The sequence below is a fragment of the Polychytrium aggregatum genome (genome assembly GCF_025602895.1).
Source record: "Polychytrium aggregatum strain JEL109 chromosome Unknown BJ171scaffold_71, whole genome shotgun sequence".
Lineage (NCBI taxonomy): Eukaryota > Fungi > Chytridiomycota > Chytridiomycetes > Polychytriales > Polychytrium > Polychytrium aggregatum.
This window is the reverse complement of record NW_026516273.1, coordinates 144,594-166,681: the sequence shown is the minus strand read 5'-3', so window position 1 is coordinate 166,681 and position 22,088 is coordinate 144,594. Positions and strand designations below refer to the sequence as shown.

Here is a 22,088-nt window from a genome sequence, read left to right as displayed (position 1 = left end):
CCCTCCTCAAAAATGGCAAAATGAGAGGACTCATCCAACGATTCAACACCATCTCTGCTGTCGCCCTGTTGTTGGTCCGGTCGATGTGTGGCGATGACTGAGAGAGAGAGAGAGCCTGTGGGAAAGGCGGGGGGGGGTCCCTGCTGGGCCACGAGGGGATGCCAAGATAGCAAATGCGATATCTAGGTCTGCTGGGGCAAGGATTGCATGATTATGGGAGGGGGGTCATCGAGCAGCAAGGCAAGGCCCCGAGCCAACCATGTAAAAATATGATCCCACTCCTTCCTCGCACCAACCAGCTCAACAGGACTGAGATCGGGGCCTTTCTTTTTCTGTCAAAGCAGGCGCAGTGTCGGGATTCTGGTCTGCGGATTATCAGTCAGCGGCGAAATAGCACGACCTGGGGGCATGCGGAGAGATGGCGGGGCGGACAGAGGGAAGTGCACATAGGAGTGGATGTTGACACATGGCCAAGTCAGATATTCTTCTGAAGGAGAGGCTGGGGAGCACTGGAACAAGAGAAAACCGCTCGGTGCAGCACAGCCAGCAGACGGAAACGGTGGTGGATCTTGGAGGAAGGATGGTGGAGAGAAGATGGGGCATCGGCGACAAGAAGCGAGCAGGATGAGTGCCGGTATGACAGTATCGCAGACAAGCCGGAGGATGGGAGCACAGCCAGGCAGACCAACGTCGCGCCGACAAATACAATGATGAGAGGCGTCTATTGTGTCTATGCCGGGCTAGTGTGCTCTGTGAGGGATTATGTCGATCATTTACTTCTTGATGACATCAAAGTCCTTGGGAGGATCAACAATGCCGTACAAGACAGCAGCCGCCTCCATCAGCGAAGCAATCAGCTGGAGGATCAGCGTCACCGGAATGCGCGCAATCACCAGGAAGATGTTGGCGCCCTTGTCGAGGTCTTGGATGAAGTTGCCGATCAAGTACAGGTACATGAACACAACCCACGAGAAGTTGGTCAAGAACACGAACCAGCGAGGGGTCGTGTAGTGCTGGAAGGTGCCGTCGGGCAGTTGCTGCACCATAACGAAGCCGAGGATAGTCGTGGCAATGAGGGACAGGACGCTGACGACCGAGAGCGTCCAGAAGAAGGCCCAGACGCGAGGGAGGAATTGAGGAAGTCGGCGGATGCCGACGTACCAGCGGCGACGCTGCTTCAAAAAGTCGATGAATCGCATGGGCGACTGCTCGCGGATGATGGCGGGCACCTTGCCGCACTTGAATCCCTTCTTCCAGGCGACCATCGCAAACTGATAGTCCTCAGTCAAACCTGGTGAATCAGGATCGTCCAGGGACCGCCAATGCACGAGCGAGATTTCGGAATTAGCAAGTCTCGGATGGAGGGAGAGGCCTCACCAATAAGGCGGCCAGAAATACAAGAACAGCAACAGCGACGACACGACACTTACTGCCAAGATCCCAAGTCACCGCGTTCTCAACTGCTCCGTTGGTCAGCAGGAACGATCCGTGTGCTCCAAAGATCGGTCGCTTGAAGTACGTGTACTGCAGCTGGAACCGCGACACGTCGTCGCCGACTCGCAGTGCGTCCGCAACAGTGTAGATCCAGTTCTTCCAGTAGTTGTACTGGTTGTAGAGGATCACACCCTGGCCCCATGTGCAGTCGTGCTCGTACCAGATGAACCGGAGCACACGGCGCACGGACTCGTCATCAATGACAGACTCTTCGTCGAGATGCAGCACCCAGTCACGCTCCGTGAACTTCATGGTCTGGCGGTACCACTCGAGGGCGCGGGCCTTGTACTTGGAGCGGCCGGTGGCAAAGCTCTTGGGACAGGTGTAGCAGTTGATGTTCTCGAAGAAATAGGGCTCGTCCGTGAGCACATGGACGCGGACACACGGGTCCAGTCGCTCGAGGTGCTTGTGGGCGTTCCAGGATCGATAGACGGCCTGTTGGGCAGCAAGCGAACGCAAGGGCAGCAAGCGAGCGCAAGGGCAGCAAGCGAGCACAAGCGCAGTCAGAGAGTCAGCAGAGAGAACACGCACGATGGTGCGGTGGTGCGGCGGTGTCAGTGCAGCAGGAGGCAATCACTGCAGCAGGAGGCAATCACAGCAGCAGGAGGCAATCACTGCAGCAGGAGGCAATCACTGCAGCAGGAGGCAATCGCAGCAGCAGCACATGCGGGAGCAAACGCACATCGCGGTTGTCGCCCTTGGTGACTGTCAGGATGTACAGGTTGTCGATCTTTCTCTTGCGGAGCGAATCGTTGTAGATGAACTTTGGAGTGCGGAACGGCAGCGCCAGACCGAGGAAGCAGATCAGCGTGTAGGGCAGCGGCAGCAGCAGGCCTGTGCAAGCGAGCAAGCGGGCAAGTGGAAGAGATCGGCAATCAGCAAATGCAATCGATGACGGCCAAAGGATGCCGATCCGGCGTTGACATGGAACGAAGGCATGGATCCGAGATATGCGCCAGTCATATCAGAGAGGAGCAGGCAGGCAGGCACGCAGGCAAGCAAGCAGGGCACCGCGGGAGCTCATACATACCCAGTTTCCAGTAGCAAGAGGTGTTCCAGAGCTGATAGTCGTCAGGCACGGATCCGGGCAGCCAATTGTAAAACGTCAGGAGGTAGGTGGCGCCGACGATCACGATGGTTGAGACAAGCCAGAGCTCAGAGAGGATCGCCATGATCAGGTTGGTGTGGCCCAGGTTGGTGCGAACGCCCTGGTCGTCCATCGAGGCATAGGACTGCGACGGAACATTTGGATGGGCATGGTCGCTCTTGGTCGTGGTCCTGCGATTGAGACTGTTGCCCGATCGGCCAAGGGTGCTTGAGCGGCCGAGAGTGCCGGATCGCCCGAGTGTGCTTGAGCGGCCCAGTGTACCCGACCGCGTGAGCGAGCCAACTTTGCGGTTGAGGGACGAGAGCGGGCCCCCAGCCTTTTCGACTGCAGGTCCCGACTCGAGAGCCACTGGCGTAGAAAGCGCAGAGTCGCCGGCCGACAGCACTGTGGGATGTGCAGATTCGCCGAGGGTCATATCCAGCTGCGAGCCCGGATCGACAGGATCAAGGTCGGCCCAGGAGTTGAAGTCGGAAGGGAGGGGCTGGTGGGTATTGGCAAACCGGGGATCGACCCATCCCGAAAAGCTCCGGGAAGGCTCGTGGGAATGAGGTTGGATCTCTTGGACCGTATCTTCGGAGGGCTTCTCCTGCTGAGTATCGGAGTGAGGGAGACTCATGGGTTGCAGATCTCGTCTGGCGAGGACAGAGCAGCAGGAGGTCAGGAGCCGAGAAAGGAGGCGAGCTACGATGGGGCATCAAGGGGAGACACCAGCCGACTGACAGAAAAGCGTAAACTGTGAACTGGGCAAACCTTTGGACTGGCCAGGGGTAGGTACGAGGGCTAGGACAGAGCAACGAGCAAAGTCGCTAACGTTTCTACTTGATGTGGTGCCAAAGTTGGGAAGCGTTGGCACGTTGGCGATACGCGGGACCAAGGGAGCAGGCCGGCAGGGATGCGGTTGGGGAGACCAGCAATGGAAACGCAGCACGTTAGACGGGTGGTCGACAACGCAGCATCCAGATAGCAATCCAGAGCGAGAGGTGGCAATGATATCCAAGAACGAAGAAAAGCCGAAGGAGCAACTTGACGATAAGAGCGAGTTGGGGGGGGGAGAAGGAGAGGAAGGGGGAAGGGTAGGCCGCTGGACAGCTCCAGAGGCGATGGAGGGGGGGGGCAGGGCAGCAAACGCTGTCCAAGACATATGGAAGAGTGCGGCAGCCCGGGAACAGCGGGACCCGATGCATCAGCGCCAGACAGAGCGGCCATCGACGTACAGTAAGGCGGAACTTCCGGCCGAAGGGCAAAGGCAGCCAGAGGCGGTTGGGTGGCCGGACAGGAGGGCGGAGCGGGCGGGACCGACGGCCGTCTTGCGACTTGCTCGGGGGTTGCCTGGGAGTCTCGAGGGATATCGAGCAGGGAGGGTGAGCCGAGACGGTCGATTGTTCCGGCGATGGTCTCTTTTGCACCGGCAGAGAGATGGAAAGAGACGACGCCGTCGATGGGCGAAACGGAGGACGTGAAGGAAAAGGAGTTGGCGATGGGAAGGGCCGAAGCCAGAGCGCAAGTCAAAGTCAAAGTCAAAGTGAAAGTGAAAGTGAAAGTGATAGCCAAAGTGATAGCCAAAGTGAAGGTGAGAGCAATGGTGAAAGTAAGAGGCAAGTCCGGCTGGAACAATGTCTGCTGTGTGACCGCAACGCGTCGTACTGGCACAGCCCGTCACAGTCTCAACAGCCCATGTCCCCAGAAAGGTGATACAGGTGCGACCACAGCGCGAGATACAGTCGCGACTCAGCGGCCACAGCGCCGCCCTGTGTCAACCCCCGGGGTCCATTCGCGGCTCATCGCCGCTGCCTCAGCCTATACGAACTGCATCGGGCTGTGCTCTCGGTCGGATACACCGCCTCGCTGCTCACAGCTGTGTGGCCTGCAAGAGCAGCCCGCACCGCCGCTGACGCGGTGGCTTGCTCAGCCACGGCGGCGATTGCGGCGGGTTTGCGGCCAAGTCACAGTTGCACATCCTCGGTCGGAGTTTTGCCGTCCGGCCGAAAGGATCTGGGTCGGAGCGTCCGGAATCTCGATCCGGTCTGGCGGCCAGCGCGGATTGCTCTGGCCAGTGTCTCGAGCCACGACGGAGGCAATCGCCTCGGTGCCCTGTGCCATAGCCGATCATCGACGCGTGTTGCCCCAATCGTCCTGATGCAAGATCGATTCTGTTTATTCTGGATACATATCCAGCGGCATATACATCAAGTCTGGCTGTCTGGCCAGTGTCGGTGAGAAGGAGGCTGCACGGAGGTGTTCTGTCAAGATGACAGTGTAATGCGATGCAAAACATTGGAGACAAACTGGAATGATCGCATCTGGGCCGAAATGATCGCATCCGAAGCCGAAATGATCGCATCCGAATCCGAAATGATCGCATCTGGAACGGACTCAGTCAGACAATCATGTCCCAAACCAGCCCACGCGAAATTGCCAGTCGGGCGGACGGCCGGGCCATCGTCAGCGACCGCGGCATTGTCGAATTGCTGAGTCTCAGCGGACCGCTGGGTGGTCCTCAGCGGATCGGGATCGGGCGGCTGACGGCCTCGGCCCGCTTCTGGATGGCAATCTTGAGCACTCCGGCCTCGTCCAGGCTGGCGACGGCCGTCTCAAAGTTGGCGTCTTGGTTGAACCGCAGCTTGAGCTGGAACTTGCCAAAGGATCGCTTTGAGATCAGGAACACAGACTTGCGCTCGGTGGGCTGTGTGGCTCTGGATGTGCTGGCACCGGTGGCATCGGTGGCATCGGTGGTATCGGTGGCATCGGCGGGATCGTCGTGGACATGCACAAACTCCTCGTGTGCGGCACTGGCGGTTGAAGTGGCTGCCGGCTCGCCCGAGTTGGTGTCTGTCGAGGTGGTTGTTGGCACGGCCGACTCGGTTGGAATGCGGGTCCGCTCGCCTTGGAGAACAAGGAGGTCCTTCTCGGTGCTCAGGGAGATGCTTCCCTGTGCCATGCAAATCGATCGAGACAGTGGCCGTGGTGGGAGTGGTGGGAGTGGTATGAGTGGTGGAATGGTGGAGTGGTGGAATGGTGGGAGTGGTTCGAGTGGTATGAGTGGTATGAGTGGTATGAGTCGGAGCGACATAGAAGGCTGACAGCAGAAGCGACATTGGCAGAGGCAGCACAGGGGTGGCTCCTGAGAACAGACCCTGAGAACAGACCCTGAGAACAGGCCCTGAGAACAGGCCCTGGGTGGTTCCTGGGAGCAGACTCTTACCTTCTTGACACCGGGGAGATCAACAAAGATCTCGTACGAGTCCGGCCGCTCGACGACATCGTATGCGGGACGGTAGTCGTACTCCTTGTGTGCGGTGTTGGTGCCGTCGACGGTGTAGTAGTAGAAGATCGGGACTCTGGTGCACATGGCTGGGGTGGATTGCTGGTGTCTGGATGGTGGTGTCTGGATGGTGGTGTCTGGATGGTGGTGTCTGGATAGTGTCTCTGGATGGTGGTGTCTCTGGATGGTGGTGTCTCTGGGTGCTCCCAGCAGCCGTGCTTTTATATCATCCTGCAGCGACCCTGGTCGAATCGCACTCGGCCGGCCTGCACCCCTCGCCCCTGCGATTTCTCATCCGCCCCCCTGGTCTCTTGGCGCTGCCGAAGACGAGCGAATGCATCCGAACGCATCCGAATGCATCCGAATGCACCAGCACCACCGCGACCGCGCCGAAACCGGGGCGACTGACAAATGCATTGTGTGTAACATTGGGTTCCAGACAGCTCGCTCTGCCAACATCACCCCGTCCACCGCCGATCCTGATCGCTGCGTCATCTGGGGGTGCAGTCGATCAGAGGAGTTTTTGTGATGCAGCGAGCATAATCGTTCGAACGACAGTCATGCGGGACAGTGCCTTCCGGCCCGGAAGGGGAAAGGGACAGCTCTTGGGAAGACCAGCACATCGCATCACAGCACACAAACGACGCAACTCGCAAGGCATCGTGCATCGTGAGTGGACTAGAATGTATTCCGGGATCCGAAGAATAGAGGCATCGCTGGTCACAAACACAGGGGCATCTCCCGGTTGATGTTGTGCCGGCATAAATAATATCCTAAGGCGATGAAAGCGGACATGGAAAAGGAACGAAAAAGGAGGGAACAACCGTCAAGGAGGAGGGGAGAGAGCACGAAATGACAAGCAACCCGCTCCAAAATGCCGACAAATGATCATCGTTCATCTCTTCTGCTGATAAGGGGAGAGATGGAGAAGAGCACGGCAAAGGAGAAGGTCGGGATGCCACAACGAGGAATGAGATAACACGAAGATGGTTTTCTATCTAAGACAAGGGCGATCTTGACTGAGTGACTATTGTGAGGGAAGAGGGAGAGAAAAGGAAATCGAACAGACGAGGGAGGAAGCCCCGTTGACCAGGAACCAAACAGGCCCCCGGCTCATAAGGGTTCAGCCATCGTAGGCAAAGATGGTGACGCGATTTACTTCTTGATGACATCAAAGTCCTTGGGAGGATCAACAATGCCGTACAAGACAGCAGCCGCCTCCATCAGCGAAGCAATCAGCTGGAGGATCAGCGTCACCGGAATGCGCGCAATCACCAGGAAGATGTTGGCGCCCTTGTCGAGGTCTTGGATGAAGTTGCCGATCAAGTACAGATACATGAACACAACCCACGAGAAGTTGGTCAAGAACACGAACCAGCGAGGGGTCGTGTAGTGCTGGAAGGTGCCGTCGGGCATAGGTTGGAGCAGAACGAAGCCGAGGATGACGGTCACGATGAGGGAGACGATGCTGACGACCGAGAGCGTCCAGAAGAAGGCCCAGACGCGAGGGAGGAACTCGGGCAGTCGGCGGATGCCGACGTACCAGCGGCGACGCTGCTTCAAAAAGTCGATGAATCGCATGGGCGACTGCTCGCGGATGATGGCGGGCACCTTGCCGCACTTGAATCCCATATCCCAAGCCTGCATCGCGAACTGGTAGTCCTCAGTCAAACCTGTGGAAGGCACAGTGGTTAGAACAATCCGACTCGAGCATAGAATGAATAGCAAAATGTGTCGACAGAAAGGTGCAACGAGGGCAAAGGATGCAAGGGGTGGCTCGAGGAAATGTGAACAAGCACTGGTTTGGAGGGTTGCAAACACACACGACGAGTAGGAAATGTGCATGTCGGCGCGACCATGGCGTGAAGATAGCAAAGGCGAGCCAACGAAAGGAGAGCAAGAACAAACATGACACTTACTGCCAAGATCCCAAGTCACCGCATTCTCAACTGCTCCGTTGGTCAGCAGGAACGATCCGTGCGCTCCAAAGATCGGTCGCTTGAAGTACGTGTACTGCAGCTGGAACCGCGACACGTCGTCGCCGACTCGCAGTGCGTCCGCAACAGTGTAGATCCAGTTCTTCCAGTAGTTGTACTGGTTGTAGAGGATCACACCCTGGCCCCACGTGCAGTCGTGCTCGTACCAGATGAACCGGAGCACACGGCGCACGGACTCGTCATCAATGACAGACTCTTCGTCGAGATGCAGCACCCAGTCACGCTCCGTGAACTTCATGGTCTGGCGGTACCACTCGAGGGCGCGGGCCTTGTACTTGGAGCGGCCGGTGGCAAAGCTCTTGGGACAGGTGTAGCAGTTGATGTTCTCGAAGAAATAGGGCTCGTCCGTGAGCACATGGACGCGGACACACGGGTCCAGTCGCTCGAGGTGCTTGTGGGCGTTCCAGGATCGATAGACGGCCTGTTGGGCAGCAAGCGAACGCAAGGGCAGCAAGCGAACGCAAGGGCAGCAAGCGAGCACAAGCGCAGTCAGAGAGTCAGCAGAGAGAACACGCACGATGGTGCGGTGGTGCGGCGGTGTCAGTGCAGCAGGAGGCAATCACTGCAGCAGGAGGCAATCACTGCAGCAGGAGGCAATCACAGCAGCAGGAGGCAATCGCAGCAGCAGCACATGCGGGAGCAAACGCACATCGCGGTTGTCGCCCTTGGTGACTGTCAGGATGTACAGGTTGTCGATCTTTCTCTTGCGGAGCGAATCGTTGTAGATGAACTTTGGAGTGCGGAACGGCAGCGCCAGACCGAGGAAGCAGATCAGCGTGTAGGGCAGCGGCAGCAGCAGGCCTGTGCAAGCGAGCAAGCGGGCAAGTGGAAGAGATCGGCAATCAGCAAATGCAATCGATGACGGCCAAAGGATGCCGATCCGCGGCGTTGACATGGAACGAAGGCATGGATCCGAGATATGCGCCAGTCATATCAGAGAGGAGCAGGCAGGCAGGCACGCAGGCAAGCAAGCAGGGCACCGCGGGAGCTCATACATACCCAGTTTCCAGTAGCAAGAGGTGTTCCAGAGCTGATAGTCGTCGGGCACGGATCCAGGGAACCAGTTATAGAAGGTCAGGAGGTAGGTGGCGCCGATGATGAAGATTGTCGAGAACAGCCACGACTCGGAAAGAAGGGCCATGATCAGGTTGGTGTGGCCCAGGTTGGTGCGAACGCCCTGATCGTCCAGGAGAGCATAGGACTGCGAGGGGATGTTGGGGTGCAGCGAGGACTTGGTATTGGAGCGACCGATAGTGTTACCGCGGCCGAGAGTGCCGGATCGACCCAGGGTGCCGGATCGCCCGAGTGTGCCGGAGCGGCTGAGCGAGGTCATTTTTCTGCCCAACGAGGCTAGGCCGCCCGTCTTCTCGGAGGGCAGCTCGGCAAAGGAGGTCTCTTTGTTCAGGGGAGGGGGAGTCGGGTTGTCGTTGAAGGAGTTGGGGGGCAAGCCGGAGAGGTCGCGGGATTCACGGACCGAGGGGCCGCGAAAGACGTTTCCGGGCACCGAGGCGGGGGCATCGTAGTCGGCCCAGGAGTTGGCGTTGGGCGGGGCCTGCTGGCTGGCCGCTGCGGGGAAGCGGGGGTCAACCCAGCCGTGGGTGGGGATGTTGGTGGGGCGGGCTTGCTGAGGAGGGTATTGGGAGTTGAGGATGCTCATGGGAACGTCGGCCTTGCCGTTGGGGTGGATGGGCTGGTACTGCGGGTGAGCCGGCTGCGAATACGAAGGCTGCGAATACGAAGGCTGCGAATACGAAGGCTGCGAATACGAAGGCTGCGAATACGAAGGCTGGGCACCGAGCCCGTGAGGAGGCGGCGGGGGTGCTGCCTGAAAGTGGCCCTGGTGGGCGAATCTTGGGTCTGCGCTGCTGTTTGGGTTCATGGCTTATCTGGAGACGGCCAGAGTCGATATTGTGGTCACGCCAGGCACAGCACAACACAGCAACGAGTACCGCCCAGAACGGGATATATCGTATGCGGGGGAGACGTTGATGGGAGACAGGGAGAGTGAGCAACGGGTCGGGGCCGGCAACAGAGCCGTGTCAGGGAGCATAAGAGAGCCAGCCCAAGCTGGAATGGTCTCCGCCAGCCCGATCGGCCAGACAGAGAGCGCCGGATACCAACCTGCAGCGACGGTTCGGGTCTCGAGGTGGAGCCGAGGCAAAGACGGAGCAGTGTCTGGGCAGAGGGCAGGCGATGCTATGTACCGCAACTCGAGGCGACAGCAGGGAGGTGGAGTCGACGGGGGCCAGGCGGGTCAAGCAGGCGGCGCCCAGAGCGGAGACAGATACGGAGCAGAGCGAGCCGGACGAGCAGAGCAAGCAGCGAGGGCGGGTTTTTGACCCACGAGACGAGGACGGGCGGGAGAGGGGGAATGAACTGCTGCGCGGATCGAGCGGCTCGCACAAGGCCGGCCGAGGCGACACCGCGACAAGGAGGCCAGAGACCAAGAAGAGAATAGCAACAGCAGCACAACAACAGCAGTAGCAGAGAAACAGAGAAACAGAGAAACAGCACAAGTGGAGAGCCTTGGGTCGGGCTGTGCCAGGTATGCTGTACAGTGCCGCTGCGCACTCTGGGGCGGCTCTGTGGAGGCTGTTGGTGTGGGCAGCGATTCCATGTGCGACATGTCTCGCGTCTGTGCGTGGGACACGGGCGTGTGTGGCTGGATCGAGCGCTGGCCTGTCGGCACCGATACTGCTAACTGCTACAGCGACAGGGCAGACACGTCTGCTCGAGAAAGAGACCCGCCCCCCGACGCGACACCGCAAGAAGGTCGCCAAATATAGATTCCCGAGCCGACACAAGGGCCGGACAAGACCTATCCAGCCTGTCCGCGCCTGCGCTGCTCTGGTTGTGGCTGCGACAAGCGGCAAGCACAGCGCGACTGCGCGCGCGCGTCGCACATGCATCGCACAATCTCGGCCCCGACGCGCCGGCAGAACCCGGGCTTGTCGACGCCGCGTTCGTGTGCGACCGCGATGGCGCAGAGGGTATACGCCTCCGCTGTCGGGCACGGCGAGAGGCGGGCGGCGGTGCAGGTGGCGGCCGTATTGCGGCCTTGTTGCCATCTGCCCCGCCTCCACGCACGGGGGGCGGAGCCGATACAGCGCCCTGCAACCGCATCCGAAAGCCGCTGACGGTGCGAAAAGCGTCGTGGGACATGGACAAGGCACATTAGCGAACGCACGAGGACGGTACTAACACCGCCACGACCTGGGTGTATAGGTAGTTTCAGCGTGCATCTCCATCCGCATCTGCATACATCTCCATCCGCATCTGCATACATCTCCATATCCATCTGCATCTGAGCGTGCATCTGCAGCTGTGACGGCTGGACAGGTCTCTGAACAACGACACTGCACGTCGCCAGCACCGGGCCATTAATATTGGCGGCAACACGTCCGTTCGACACGGAAAGAAAAAGAACAGACGAGAAGGCCCATCAGGAAAGGACAGCTTCGTCTGGCTGCGACACACCTTGCCAGCACAAGCAAGCCTTGCGGGTCCATCTCCAACATGTCAACGCCCTCGACGGGAAAGGATCTATTATTTATGGAAGGAACTCGCCAGCACAGGCAGATCCACACCAGTCAAGAGATGGGGCATGCCCCGGTTCGCTGTGCCATTCCCATCGCAATCGAGTCGGCACTCGGCTGATATCGCGAAAGCCCTTCGTTTGCATGGATCGGTCTCAGGTTCCTCCAAGGCCCAAGGGATATCCGTTCAGCATAGGTGCTCAGTTGTACCTGCTGATGCACCGGTTTGGAGCCATTCCGAATCGGTCTGAACTATGACGGAATCACCTCACCTTGGGCATCTCGCCATTTCGATCGACTGATTTCGATCGACTGATTTCGATCCGCGAGCCGGCTGTCGAGTCCGCGATCAAAAGCACACCGCATTCCGGGGGGCATCGCCAAAAGACCCCACACAGCATCTCTGATCTGGGCCGGCATATCGACCTGGACGACAGCCCGGCGCCGTGGCAGCCCGAGCGGCTCTGTATTGCCCAGGAGCGTCGATCTGGAAGTGCGGTTGGCTCAAGCAAATGCCGAGAAACAGGCAGGCGGAAATGCAGGCAAATCCGGGCTTGAAGACTTGCCATGCTGGACTGGTTGGTAGTGGCAAACCGACTCGCAGGGTATTCGACTGCAGATATTCGATTGCAGATATTCGATCGCAGACAACCAGCGGACGGGCCATCGGCAAGGATCGCAGAGCACCCCCGACATAGCAAACCCGCTGATCGCCAAACCCCGGCCGGTCCATCCGCCAATTGTCAAGGCACGGCGTCTGTCCAGCGCAGGCGCTATTCTCGATCGAAATGCAGAGCCTCACAATGCATCCTCTGCTGAGCGCTGCAGCCGATCCGATCAAGTGCTGCCCGGCGATCTGCCTGGGCGATTGCTCCGACCGGGGTGGGCTGACTGGACGAGGAGGCCAGCCCAGACAGGGAGATCAGCCAGACCAGGGACCAGCCATCAACCCGTCTGGGTGATGGTCGCTTCCAAGGACACTTTTCGAGGGCATCGTCCGCTGCTTGGTGTGGCCCGACCGTTTGCTGCAGATCTGTTGTGGATCAACTGCAGATCAACTGCCGATCAACTTCAGATCAACTTCAGATCTCGGCTGCCTTTGCCCTTGATCTGACGGCATCCTCGAACTCGCTCATCGCACCCATCGCACCCATCGCACCCATCGCACCCATCGCATCCATCGCATCCGCCACCAACGCTCTCCCTCCGCCAGCCCCGCCCTCGTCCCGCCCGGCTCTCGCTCTCCCTCTTCTCTCCAACCCCCACACGTCGCGCTGCCCCACAACCCCGCGAACAATCCAGCAATTTGCCGCCCCGGCGCCCGCCCGCCCGCCAGCCACAGTGCGGCCGGATCGGCGCCGCCTCGCCCAAGCCACACCCTCGTGAGTGGTCCGCCCGCCGGCCCGCCCCAATCGGGGCATATGAATGCCTTGTCGTGTCGCCGCGTGGCGCAGCAGCCGCGCACCAACAACGCGAAAAAATTTTTTCGCCAGGGTGCAAAAAAAAAAGCTGCGTCGGCGGGCAGCGGGCAAGCGCGGGCTATAAAGCCGGGGCCAGCGGCGGCGATCGGCACGATCAGCTTTTTCTTTCTCTCTACGTTCGCTGATCCTCTCTGTCATCCTCGAGCATCATCTTTCACCATGGGCAAGGAAAAGTCTCACATCAACATTGTCGTCATTGGCCACGTCGACTCTGGCAAGTCGACCACCACCGGCCACATGATCTACAAGTGCGGTGGTATTGACAAGCGTACCATTGAGAAGTTCGAGAAGGAAGCCGCCGATCTCGGCAAGGGTTCCTTCAAGTACGCCTGGGTTCTTGACAAGCTCAAGGCCGAGCGTGAGCGTGGTATCACCATCGATATCGCTCTCTGGAAGTTCGAGACCCCCAAGTACTACGTCACCGTCATTGATGCCCCTGGCCACCGTGATTTCATCAAGAACATGATCACCGGTACCTCCCAGGCTGACTGCGCCATCCTCATCATCACCGCCGGTGTTGGTGAGTTCGAGGCCGGTATCTCCAAGGATGGCCAGACCCGTGAGCACGCTCTCCTTGCTTTCACCCTCGGTGTCAAGCAGATGATCGTTGCCGTCAACAAGATGGACACCGTCAAGTACTCTGAGGAGCGCTTCAACGAAATCGTCAAGGAAACCTCCAACTTCATCAAGAAGGTCGGCTACAACCCCAAGGCCGTCGCCTTCGTCCCCATCTCGGGCTGGCACGGTGACAACATGATCGATCCCTCCGACAACATGCCCTGGTTCAAGGGATGGAACAAGGAGACCAAGGCCGGCGCCTCCACCGGCAAGACCCTCCTCAACGCCATCGATGCCATCGAGCCTCCCCAGCGCCCCACCGAGAAGCCCCTCCGCCTTCCCCTCCAGGATGTGTACAAGATCGGCGGTATCGGCACTGTCCCCGTCGGCCGTGTCGAGACCGGTGTCATCAAGCCCGGTATGGTCGTCTCGTTCGCCCCCTCGGGTGTCCAGACTGAAGTCAAGTCCGTCGAAATGCACCACGAGTCCCTCGCTGAGGGTCTCCCCGGAGACAACGTCGGCTTCAACGTCAAGAACGTCTCCGTCAAGGATATCCGCCGTGGCTTCGTCGCCTCTGACATCAAGAACGACCCCGCCAAGGAGTGCGCTTCCTTCAACGCCCAGGTCATTGTCCTCAACCACCCCGGTCAGATCGCCGCTGGCTACTCGCCCGTCCTCGATTGCCACACTGCTCACATTGCCTGCAAGTTTGCTGAGCTCGTTGAGAAGATCGACCGTCGTTCCGGCAAGAAGCTCGAAGACAACCCCAAGTTTGTCAAGTCGGGTGATGCTGCCATCGTCAAGATGATCCCCACCAAGCCCATGTGTGTCGAGTCCTTCTCCGACTACCCCCCTCTCGGCCGTTTCGCCGTCCGTGATATGCGCCAGACCGTTGCCGTCGGTGTCATTAAGGCCGTCGAGAAGACCGACAAGGCTGCCGGTGGCAAGGCTACCAAGGCCGCTGGCAAGGCTGGCAAGAAATAAGCGGATGGATGGATGATGGCTCTCTCTTCCCTGTACAGTCTTCCTTCCCCCCTCCCCTCATCGCAACGCCCCTTTGATCCCTCTTCCTGCTGACCTTTAACCTCTTCTGTATTCGAGCGCATTTTGGTTCCTACCAAACTACATACATTTTTTTCAAAGCGAGCTGCTCTCTGTCCGGCTCTAGTGGCTGTTGGGTGGTGTGTGGTGGTGTGTGGTGTGGGCTCGTTGGAGTGAGTCCCTGGTGCGGATCGCTTGTGCGAGCGAGAGCCATCCGTTCACCGCCGAGCCGAGCGCAAATGGGGCTCGGGGCATATCGGCCGAATCTGCCCAGCGTCGCGTCTCTGCCCCAGGCAACTCTCTGCGGCCGTGGCAATTCCCCCCCTCCCCAGCGGGCCTCCCTCTGGCCATCATGACCTCGTTCATTTCTGGGCGGGACCCCGGTCGATCGCAAGCCCGAGATCCACAACGGCACAACCGCCGCCCGTCGCCGGCCCGCCTGCTCTCCGCTCTCCAAGACCCAAGCCGCCCAGCACCGGACCTGGTGTGCCTGCAGCGGCTGGTCTGTGCGAGCCACATGGTCCGGCCTGGGGATGGGACGCCCCTTGGCTGGGTCACTGCACGGATCCCAGAGAACAGCGGCTCGCGCGCAGTGCCGAGCGAGAGCATTCATTCGGTTGAAAGCCGACAGGCACCCGACGCAGTCCCGCACCACTTCCCGCTGGTGGGCCCAGTGGCTGTTCACATATAGGACTCAACAGCACATAGCACCACGATGAAAAAAATAGGACGTGACCCCTCTACAGTGGCTGTGTTCGGCTCGGGACCTGGTCAGCAGGCACATTAAGACACAGAATGAGTCACGTGTGTGCCGACAGTCTGGTGCAGCCTCGTCCGAACGATGCCATTTTGGGACTGCTCGCTAGCCAATCAACAGCGTTGTTTCCCACACGTGCTCTGGCCCGATTTGGCATTCGCTTGCCGTCCCGCTCCGTCCCGCTCCGTTCCGGGACCCCTCCGCCCCGGTTTCTCCCGGCCCCGAACCTCTCATATCCTCATTCTCCCTCACCATGACCCGTTCTGAGAACTGCCTTTCGGACACCCCAGTTCCGACCGCCGTTGGGCGGCACCGTGAACTCCTGGGGCAATCCTCGGCCGTTCTAACTAGTCCAGGATTAGGTCAAACCCGCGGTGGTCACTGCTCCACCAGCCAGTTTAACCTCAGAGTCGCAAACAGAATGCGGTATGATATGCCGTGTTCAGTAAAAACGCAAGTGATAACAAACCCGAAATGATAATAATCAAGATAATGTCCCATGGGGGCGAGGATATCTGGAGGGAATGAGCGATGCGGTTAGTTGAAGCGTCGCCTTCGAGTTCTCTCAGATGATGCTCAATCGTCATGAAGGAGCTTACTTGGATTTGGATGGCTTCCTGCATTCGAGATATATTCAAGATAGTGAAAGAGGAAGCGTTAAAGTTAATAACATTAGAGGCATATTCATGATGCGGCTCATCCTCAATATGCATGCGTTTAACGGCACCTATGTCATCGATCGGCTCACGGGCCCGTCGAGGAAGTTAGGATAGAGAGGGCCTGAGGGGAGTATTGACTTGAGCCTGACGACGGAAGCGGGCAGGAAGCGGTGGTCGGGGGGATATTTATATTCCAAACCTTCCGACTTGACCTGTCATTACACTGATATGGTCACTATGGGTCAAGTTCGGACAAACTCCCTTCGTCATCAAGCAGCCTCAAGCACTTTTTGGCCCAACTACCTGCGACATTTGCATCGACTTGTCAAATCGGAGGATCTTGCTCGATAATATAAAAGCCACCTGGAATAGTTGGTATGAGTATCAGCCTGACTTTGCCTCTCCATCCACTCTCCAATTGCAGCAAAGCTGTACCCACCGCCTTCCATCTCGAAGTATCCGACAGTAGAAACGATGGCATCGGCTGGAACAAAGATATGATTCGTTGACTCCATGCTGTCGAGGTGAAAGGTAGCACACTCTTTGCATGGGCGGTATCCTGAACTGTCATCTCCATATCTGATGTTGATCTTTGGAATCACACAGTATGCCCAGTTTGTTGTTTCTCCATCAAAGGAGTGGCTGATGAAATATTGGACTTGATAGAAGCGGACAGAAGAATATGGGTGATTGCTTGCTGATGCATCGGGCATATTGGTCCAAACCTGTAGATTCAGAATGCATTAGCTCATATGAGGCTTCGCTATCGCGCGCTGCCGAATGCCTTACCTTCACAACAGAGTTCATCCGATGATGTGCCGTGCTCATCCGATGTGATTGAGATATGACATGTAGTTCCCCCGCGTCCATCTTGGTGTGTTTGGAGCAAGTGTCCGAATTCTGATCCCAAAGTGAATGGACATATTGCAAGGCTTCACGATAGCCGTATGAGGAATTGGCAGAAATCGTCCTGGCATAAGCGCTCTTTAGCTTCGCGACTTGTTCAGAAGGTAGTTTCAGCTTTTGTTGCTGGCCAGACAAGGTTCCGCGGCTATCTTGATTCGAGGCCCGCCCATTGTTTGCAAAGGAGGATGGCCATATCCCAGGGTCTTCGCCCAACCTGGATGTTCCTCTCAAGGTCAAGTTCGGAGCAATGCTTGGACCGCTCAAAGAGCTTTGGAGGACGAGCCGATTGGCCATATTGTCCACTGGATGGACCTTCGATCGCCCGATGAGCTTCAGGCGACCACAGGTTCTTTCCATTTCAAACTGCCATTGATATACCAAGGGTCCAAACAATCGGATGCACCTGGGCAAGTGTTGGAGCTGATGCACGTAGGTTTTCATCAAACGAAGTCCAGACAGGTCTGGAGCTCTGTCTGGAGGAGGTTCGAGTGACTCTGGGAGATTTGCGATTGACCTGGTGAATACATTTCGAGTATACGTGGTTAGATATTGAGAATTAGTGAGCTGCCCAACATCCTCAAGTGAAGGGACTGCTGTCTCGTGCTACTTGCTCTGTGTAGTACTCCTGGAACCTCTGAAGATTTCTCTCGATCTGATTGCATTGAGCAACATTCAACTGGGGAAGCAGCATCAATCGAAGGGCATAGACAAAGCGCCTCCATCCCAATCTAGGCACAATAGCATCACTGTTAGGATCAATTCGAATCAAGTATCTCATCGACCGTAGGACGGGCCCCGGTTCGAGCAGGGTACAATATCAAGAGCTTACAAGTGTTCTAGTGGAAAGCCCGCCGCATTGAGCAGAGGTAGGGAGTACATGATAATCCAATTCTTCCATTCTTCGGTTTTGAAGCTTTTGTATGAGACAGGGTCCCGACAAGAGGCACCAAAGCCTGTTGGAATCTGAATCCTGCCTTCGCTGATCCATCTTCCGATCTTTTTCAGGCACTTGGACGTGATCTTTTGGTCCAAACTTGAGGATGAGGGAGCCTTCCGCGTTCCATTCCAAATCTCCATCATGAGTGGACCAATGTTCGAGATCACATGCATCAGATCGAGAGGAAGACAGAAGCTGAGCTCGATGGACTCAAGTTGAGTTACACCTGGTCGCCCCACGATCCCTGATCAACATAGTTAATGTTAACATCGGAGTCGAAAACAACGCCCTGACTCGTCTCGTTAACGTACCGTTTCGGGGCATGCCGTCTTGATCGATGGCCTCCCATATTCTGTTCAGACTCTCTTCGGTGCGGTATGGACTGGGAGTGTCACGCTCATAGAAGCACATGGCACCCCCGGCCCTCGTGGCCGTTATTTCGCAGAGACGACAGCCCTTCGTGGCGGTGTGCCCAGAAAATTTACCGAATTTGTTGGATCCGGGCATGTCACTCTGGCAGTACAGCAAGTGACCTCGGAGAGTGAAAGAATGTTCCACGCCATTTTTGTCGACCCTTATCGCCTCAACACCTGGGAGCGAGAGACATTGCTCCGTCAGCAGCGTGCTCTCGCGAGGATTATGTGGAGTGACCAAGTGATCCACACCAGAGGGGCTTACGCACCGGTCTCAAGTCTCTTCATATCTTCGAAAAACGGCTTCAAAAATGTATCAAAGTCACGAGGCGATCGTGGACCAGGCGTAAGCAAGACCGTAATGAGATTTTCCTTTTTGTAGCGCAGAGCAGGTGGAAGATTGAAGTTGATCAAGATGAAGCCCCACGATTGATGGCTTTGCCTACACCAGATACAAAGGTCAGCTGTGGTTATAATCTGATTTTGAAACAGAGAGCGGGCGTACCTCTGATTGATATTGAAGACATCAAAATGCAGCCCGAGAGCAACGTCGGTGGGCTGCTGGAACATTGAGCGACTACAAAGGTGCTGGTAATATTCGGCATCGAATATGTCGTTCATGATGCCTGAAGATTCAGATTTGGTGAGTTCAGAGCACCATATAGCAATATAGTATTGGGAAATAATACGGGTGGAAAGTACCTGGTTCGCTCGCTCTGTTTGCTCTGTACATCATCAACTCTGCCATAGTTGGATTTCGGTAGAGTGTCTGAAGTATCTGAACAAAATCGAAATACTTGTAGGTCTGAATCGGCCTCAGTTGTGGTTGAATGCCGCCATTCAGAAGTTTTTCGTTCACCGTCGCATAAGCATCCTCTCCACAAAACGTGCATATTCGACTCTGGTTATCATTGATGTCGAATCCCATGCAGCTGTTTGGGCAGCAGGGAAGCCTCTGAAGATACTCGTTCCACTCGCAACAAATGATCTTTTGGATCTTGTACAGACTGGGTGCAGCTGGTAATGACAATCCTTGGAATTTGTTGCAATGATTAAGGACAGATTTGATGGCTTTGTCGGTAACATTGCACTCGGTCAACACCTTGACCAGCTGCGAATAGAAGGGCGGGATATCTGGGGGAAAGCCGCGGGTGAATACATCAATTCGGATGCTACATCGGATTGCTATCTGTCCTTTGAATTTGACTCACCATCTGATATGCGGGGCTCTTCGTCACCAGTTTCTTCATCATCTTCATTCATTTCAAGCAGTCGAAAGTGGCCGAGGAAGCTATCCGGATACTGTCCTGGAAGGTGAACCGTGGCATTTATATGAGTCAACCGGACTCTGAAGCAAGACCAGGAAGATTCGACGATACGATCAGGCTGGGTGACGTTGATATCTCACCCGAAATGTCATCGAATTCTCTCGGTGAGCTTGAAGTGGTGTCTTCTGAGTCTATCGAAGAGTCTTCAGAGTCTTCGTAGTACATGGACGCTTCTTCAGAGTCCCGCGATGCCCACATGCTTGGCGACCACGAAGGGCAGCGTTCAAATTGAGCTGGAGCAGGGCCTTCGTTGTCTTGGGTGCATTGCTGAATAGATGCTCCTGTTTGGATATCCATGCTCTCGTGCTCAAATGCGCGGGGTGAGCCTTTGGGCCAGGCCAAGGATGAAGAAACAAAGTCGGACAAATCGAGAGTGTATTGGTCATTTCGTAGTGAGCTCTGGCAGCGTCCAAGCACAGATCACTGATTATTGCTCAAGACTGAAACCGTGACGCACACAAAAATTTAGCGAGAATGTGATATCAGGTGCTCAGTCTTACCCAATGAAGGTCGCTGCGATGTTATCCCATGTGGTCGCAGTTCATCTACCACCAACACTGGGGGATGAAATGTCGGCGAAGTTCGCAAATTGGGGTTATTTTCGCATATGCTTGTAATAGGACGGTGAGGGAACGAAGAAAGATGGCCAGGTGTGTTTTCTTGAGGATCTTTGAGCGAGTACATGTGAACAGGGGGGACTCCAGGTGGAAAGCCATAGCGATAGAAGTGGTCGTAGTAGGTCGTTCTGGAGACAATCCTGAAGCCTTGCGAATCGGTGCTACACTTGCGACAACGACAGATGGATCTGTTCTTGGGAAGCCCATCGTGAGCCCTATTTATCGAGGATGGTACCCTGGTCGATGATATTGGATATGGAGTATGCCTTGGGTGATCGTGCCCAGATGGTTGAGCGGCTGAACTCATGATTAGAGTCGGATGAGAAGGTCGAGGGGAGAAAGGATCAAGAGGAGATTGACGAAGCAACTGGGGGCGGAAATGCCCGGTTTTTGTCCAAGTCCGAAGGCTCTGATGACCCATGAACACAGATGAGTCAGGAAAGCAGCCGGGGGTCATGGACAGTGAACGAGTCGCGGAAGACAGTGAAAAGCCGGGATGACTCGGATGCCATGTCACGTGAACGGAAGCAGCCCATTGGCCGAGGGCTCCACGGGATGTGGCAGTGCGGGTTCGGGGACACCCAGGGAGCCAGCAACCTGGACGAACAAGGAGAAATGCGGGTGACCCGAGCCCGTCGCGGTCGCTTCAGTGGCCAGACGCGACCCCCAAGGCAAAACAAAACGCGAGAAGACGTGTTTTTCCTTGTTATGCTGAGTCCGGTGGGGGATTTGCGAGGGAAGTATTGGCCAACGCGTAATTTACACGTCAGCTTTTTTTTCATAGTGGCACATCTGTCTGTCGGTCACGACGCTGTCCCCACCGCGCCGGCCAAGCCATCTGCCGAATTCCCAGCAATCCTCTTTGACTCCCCCCCCCACCAGCGGCCGTTGTGGCTGCGTTTTTTTTTTCCGCCCTCTCCCGCGGCTTTGTCGGCTGCTCGCAGCGAGGCACAAGTACCCCCCGTGTGCGCGACCAGGGCCAGAGGCCGGATCGCTCTCGTCTGCTGCAGCAACAGAGACTGGGCTCGATACTGCGAGGGGGAGGGACCCAGGCCGGGGGCGCTGCGGATTGCTCTGCCTCGGTCTGCCTCGGTCTGTCGATCGCCAGCGTGGCACCAGGGGGGCATGTCGCAAGACGGGAAACGCACCGAGCCAGGCGACAGATCGCTCGCCATCGCGGCCTGGTTGCGGCCACCGCTGTGCTGGCGCAATCGGCCGTCAGCAGCAAGACCAGCAAGACCAGCAGGAACAACACCAGCAGCGGTGCCGTTCTGGTCCCCCACAAAGCAATCTCGCCACCACGAGCAAGCAACGTGCGCGCTGGCAAGTCGGCGCCATGGGCCAGCCACTGTCGCCAGGCGCCTTTACCCTCTTTCCCCCGGCACTCTCTGTCGCCTGCTTGCCATGGTCGCTCTTTGGTCCGTGTCGCGGGTTGCACCGATGTCGCCTTCTTGGGGAGCACTTGCGCTCTCGGTGTGGCCGTCTCCTGGGTGCACCAGCACACTCCCCACCGCCAGTCTTATTGTCGAGACCGCTTGCTCTGTTCCGGCGCAGTCTCCATTCAAGCCTGTTGGCTGCTCCGGTGTCTCGGTTTGCCAGGCCAGCCGCGGCTGCTCGCCTCCTCCTGCTCCCTTCGTCCCCCCCCCGGCACTAAAAGGCTGCATATCTCCGCGAGCAAAGGAAAGGGGCCGCCTCCCTGCTCACAGGCATCTCCTCGATCTGCTCCGCACAGACAAGCCCGGTCCCCAAATAAGACTCCCTGAGAAACCCGCTCGCTTGGCCCGCTTCAGAGCCTCTTCTCGTTTCTGTCTCTGCTGCGACCCGGCACCACCCACCCCTCCCTGCTCGGCCAGCATTGCTTCCCTCTTACTACCAGCGCCGCCTCTTCGACTCGAACCGCAAGACAGCCTTCGAGAACACTAGCTACCATCTGCCTCCCAAGAACAAAGGCAAGTTGTTGGTCCGAGGAAGGAAGGCGCTGCTGTGGCCGGAAG

The 22,088-nt window shown here is 57.2% G+C and overlaps 4 protein-coding genes across 4 annotated transcripts; 1 reads left to right on the top strand and 3 right to left on the bottom strand.

Moving 5' to 3' along the window:
* Window positions 1-771: 771 nt before the first annotated feature.
* Window positions 772-3,636, bottom strand: BJ171DRAFT_529513 (glycosyl transferase family group 2-domain-containing protein; the record flags this gene model as incomplete). The annotated part of the gene is made up of 5 exons (XM_053112742.1): window positions 3,353-3,636; window positions 2,525-3,234; window positions 2,177-2,328; window positions 1,431-1,929; window positions 772-1,291 (listed from the first exon to the last, which is right to left on the bottom strand). Exons 2-5 carry the CDS (start codon window positions 3,216-3,218, stop codon window positions 774-776), a joined length of 1,863 nt encoding a protein of 620 aa, XP_052962215.1. The 5' UTR covers window positions 3,219-3,234; window positions 3,353-3,636.
* Window positions 3,637-4,739: 1,103 nt separating this feature from the next.
* On the bottom strand, window positions 4,740-6,064 carry BJ171DRAFT_529510 (uncharacterized protein). The gene is made up of 3 exons (XM_053112741.1): window positions 6,022-6,064; window positions 5,805-5,993; window positions 4,740-5,531 (listed from the first exon to the last, which is right to left on the bottom strand). The coding sequence occupies exons 2-3, from the start codon at window positions 5,949-5,951 to the stop codon at window positions 5,100-5,102; spliced, it is 579 nt and encodes a 192-aa protein (XP_052962214.1). The 5' UTR covers window positions 5,952-5,993; window positions 6,022-6,064; the 3' UTR covers window positions 4,740-5,099.
* A 955-nt stretch (window positions 6,065-7,019) lies between these two features.
* BJ171DRAFT_430633 (glycosyl transferase family group 2-domain-containing protein) lies at window positions 7,020-9,194 on the bottom strand (the record flags this gene model as incomplete). The annotated part of the gene is made up of 4 exons (XM_053107897.1): window positions 7,020-7,537; window positions 7,784-8,282; window positions 8,511-8,662; window positions 8,861-9,194. The coding sequence occupies 4 exons, from the start codon at window positions 9,192-9,194 to the stop codon at window positions 7,020-7,022; spliced, it is 1,503 nt and encodes a 500-aa protein (XP_052962213.1).
* A 3,936-nt stretch (window positions 9,195-13,130) lies between these two features.
* BJ171DRAFT_529498 (uncharacterized protein) lies at window positions 13,131-14,420 on the top strand (the record flags this gene model as incomplete). Its single annotated transcript, XM_053112740.1, has 1 exon — window positions 13,131-14,420. The coding sequence occupies exon 1, from the start codon at window positions 13,341-13,343 to the stop codon at window positions 14,418-14,420; it is 1,080 nt and encodes a 359-aa protein (XP_052962212.1). The 5' UTR covers window positions 13,131-13,340.
* Window positions 14,421-22,088: the final 7,668 nt, after the last annotated feature.

Coding starts and splice junctions, on each gene's coding strand:
- BJ171DRAFT_529510 (XM_053112741.1), bottom strand. CDS start 5,951: ATGTGCACCAGAGTCCCGATCTTCTACTACTACACCGTCGACGGCACC. Junction 5,532..5,804: donor ATCTCCCCGGTGTCAAGAAG/GTAAGAGTCTGC, acceptor TGCATGGCACAG/GGAAGCATCTCCCTGAGCAC.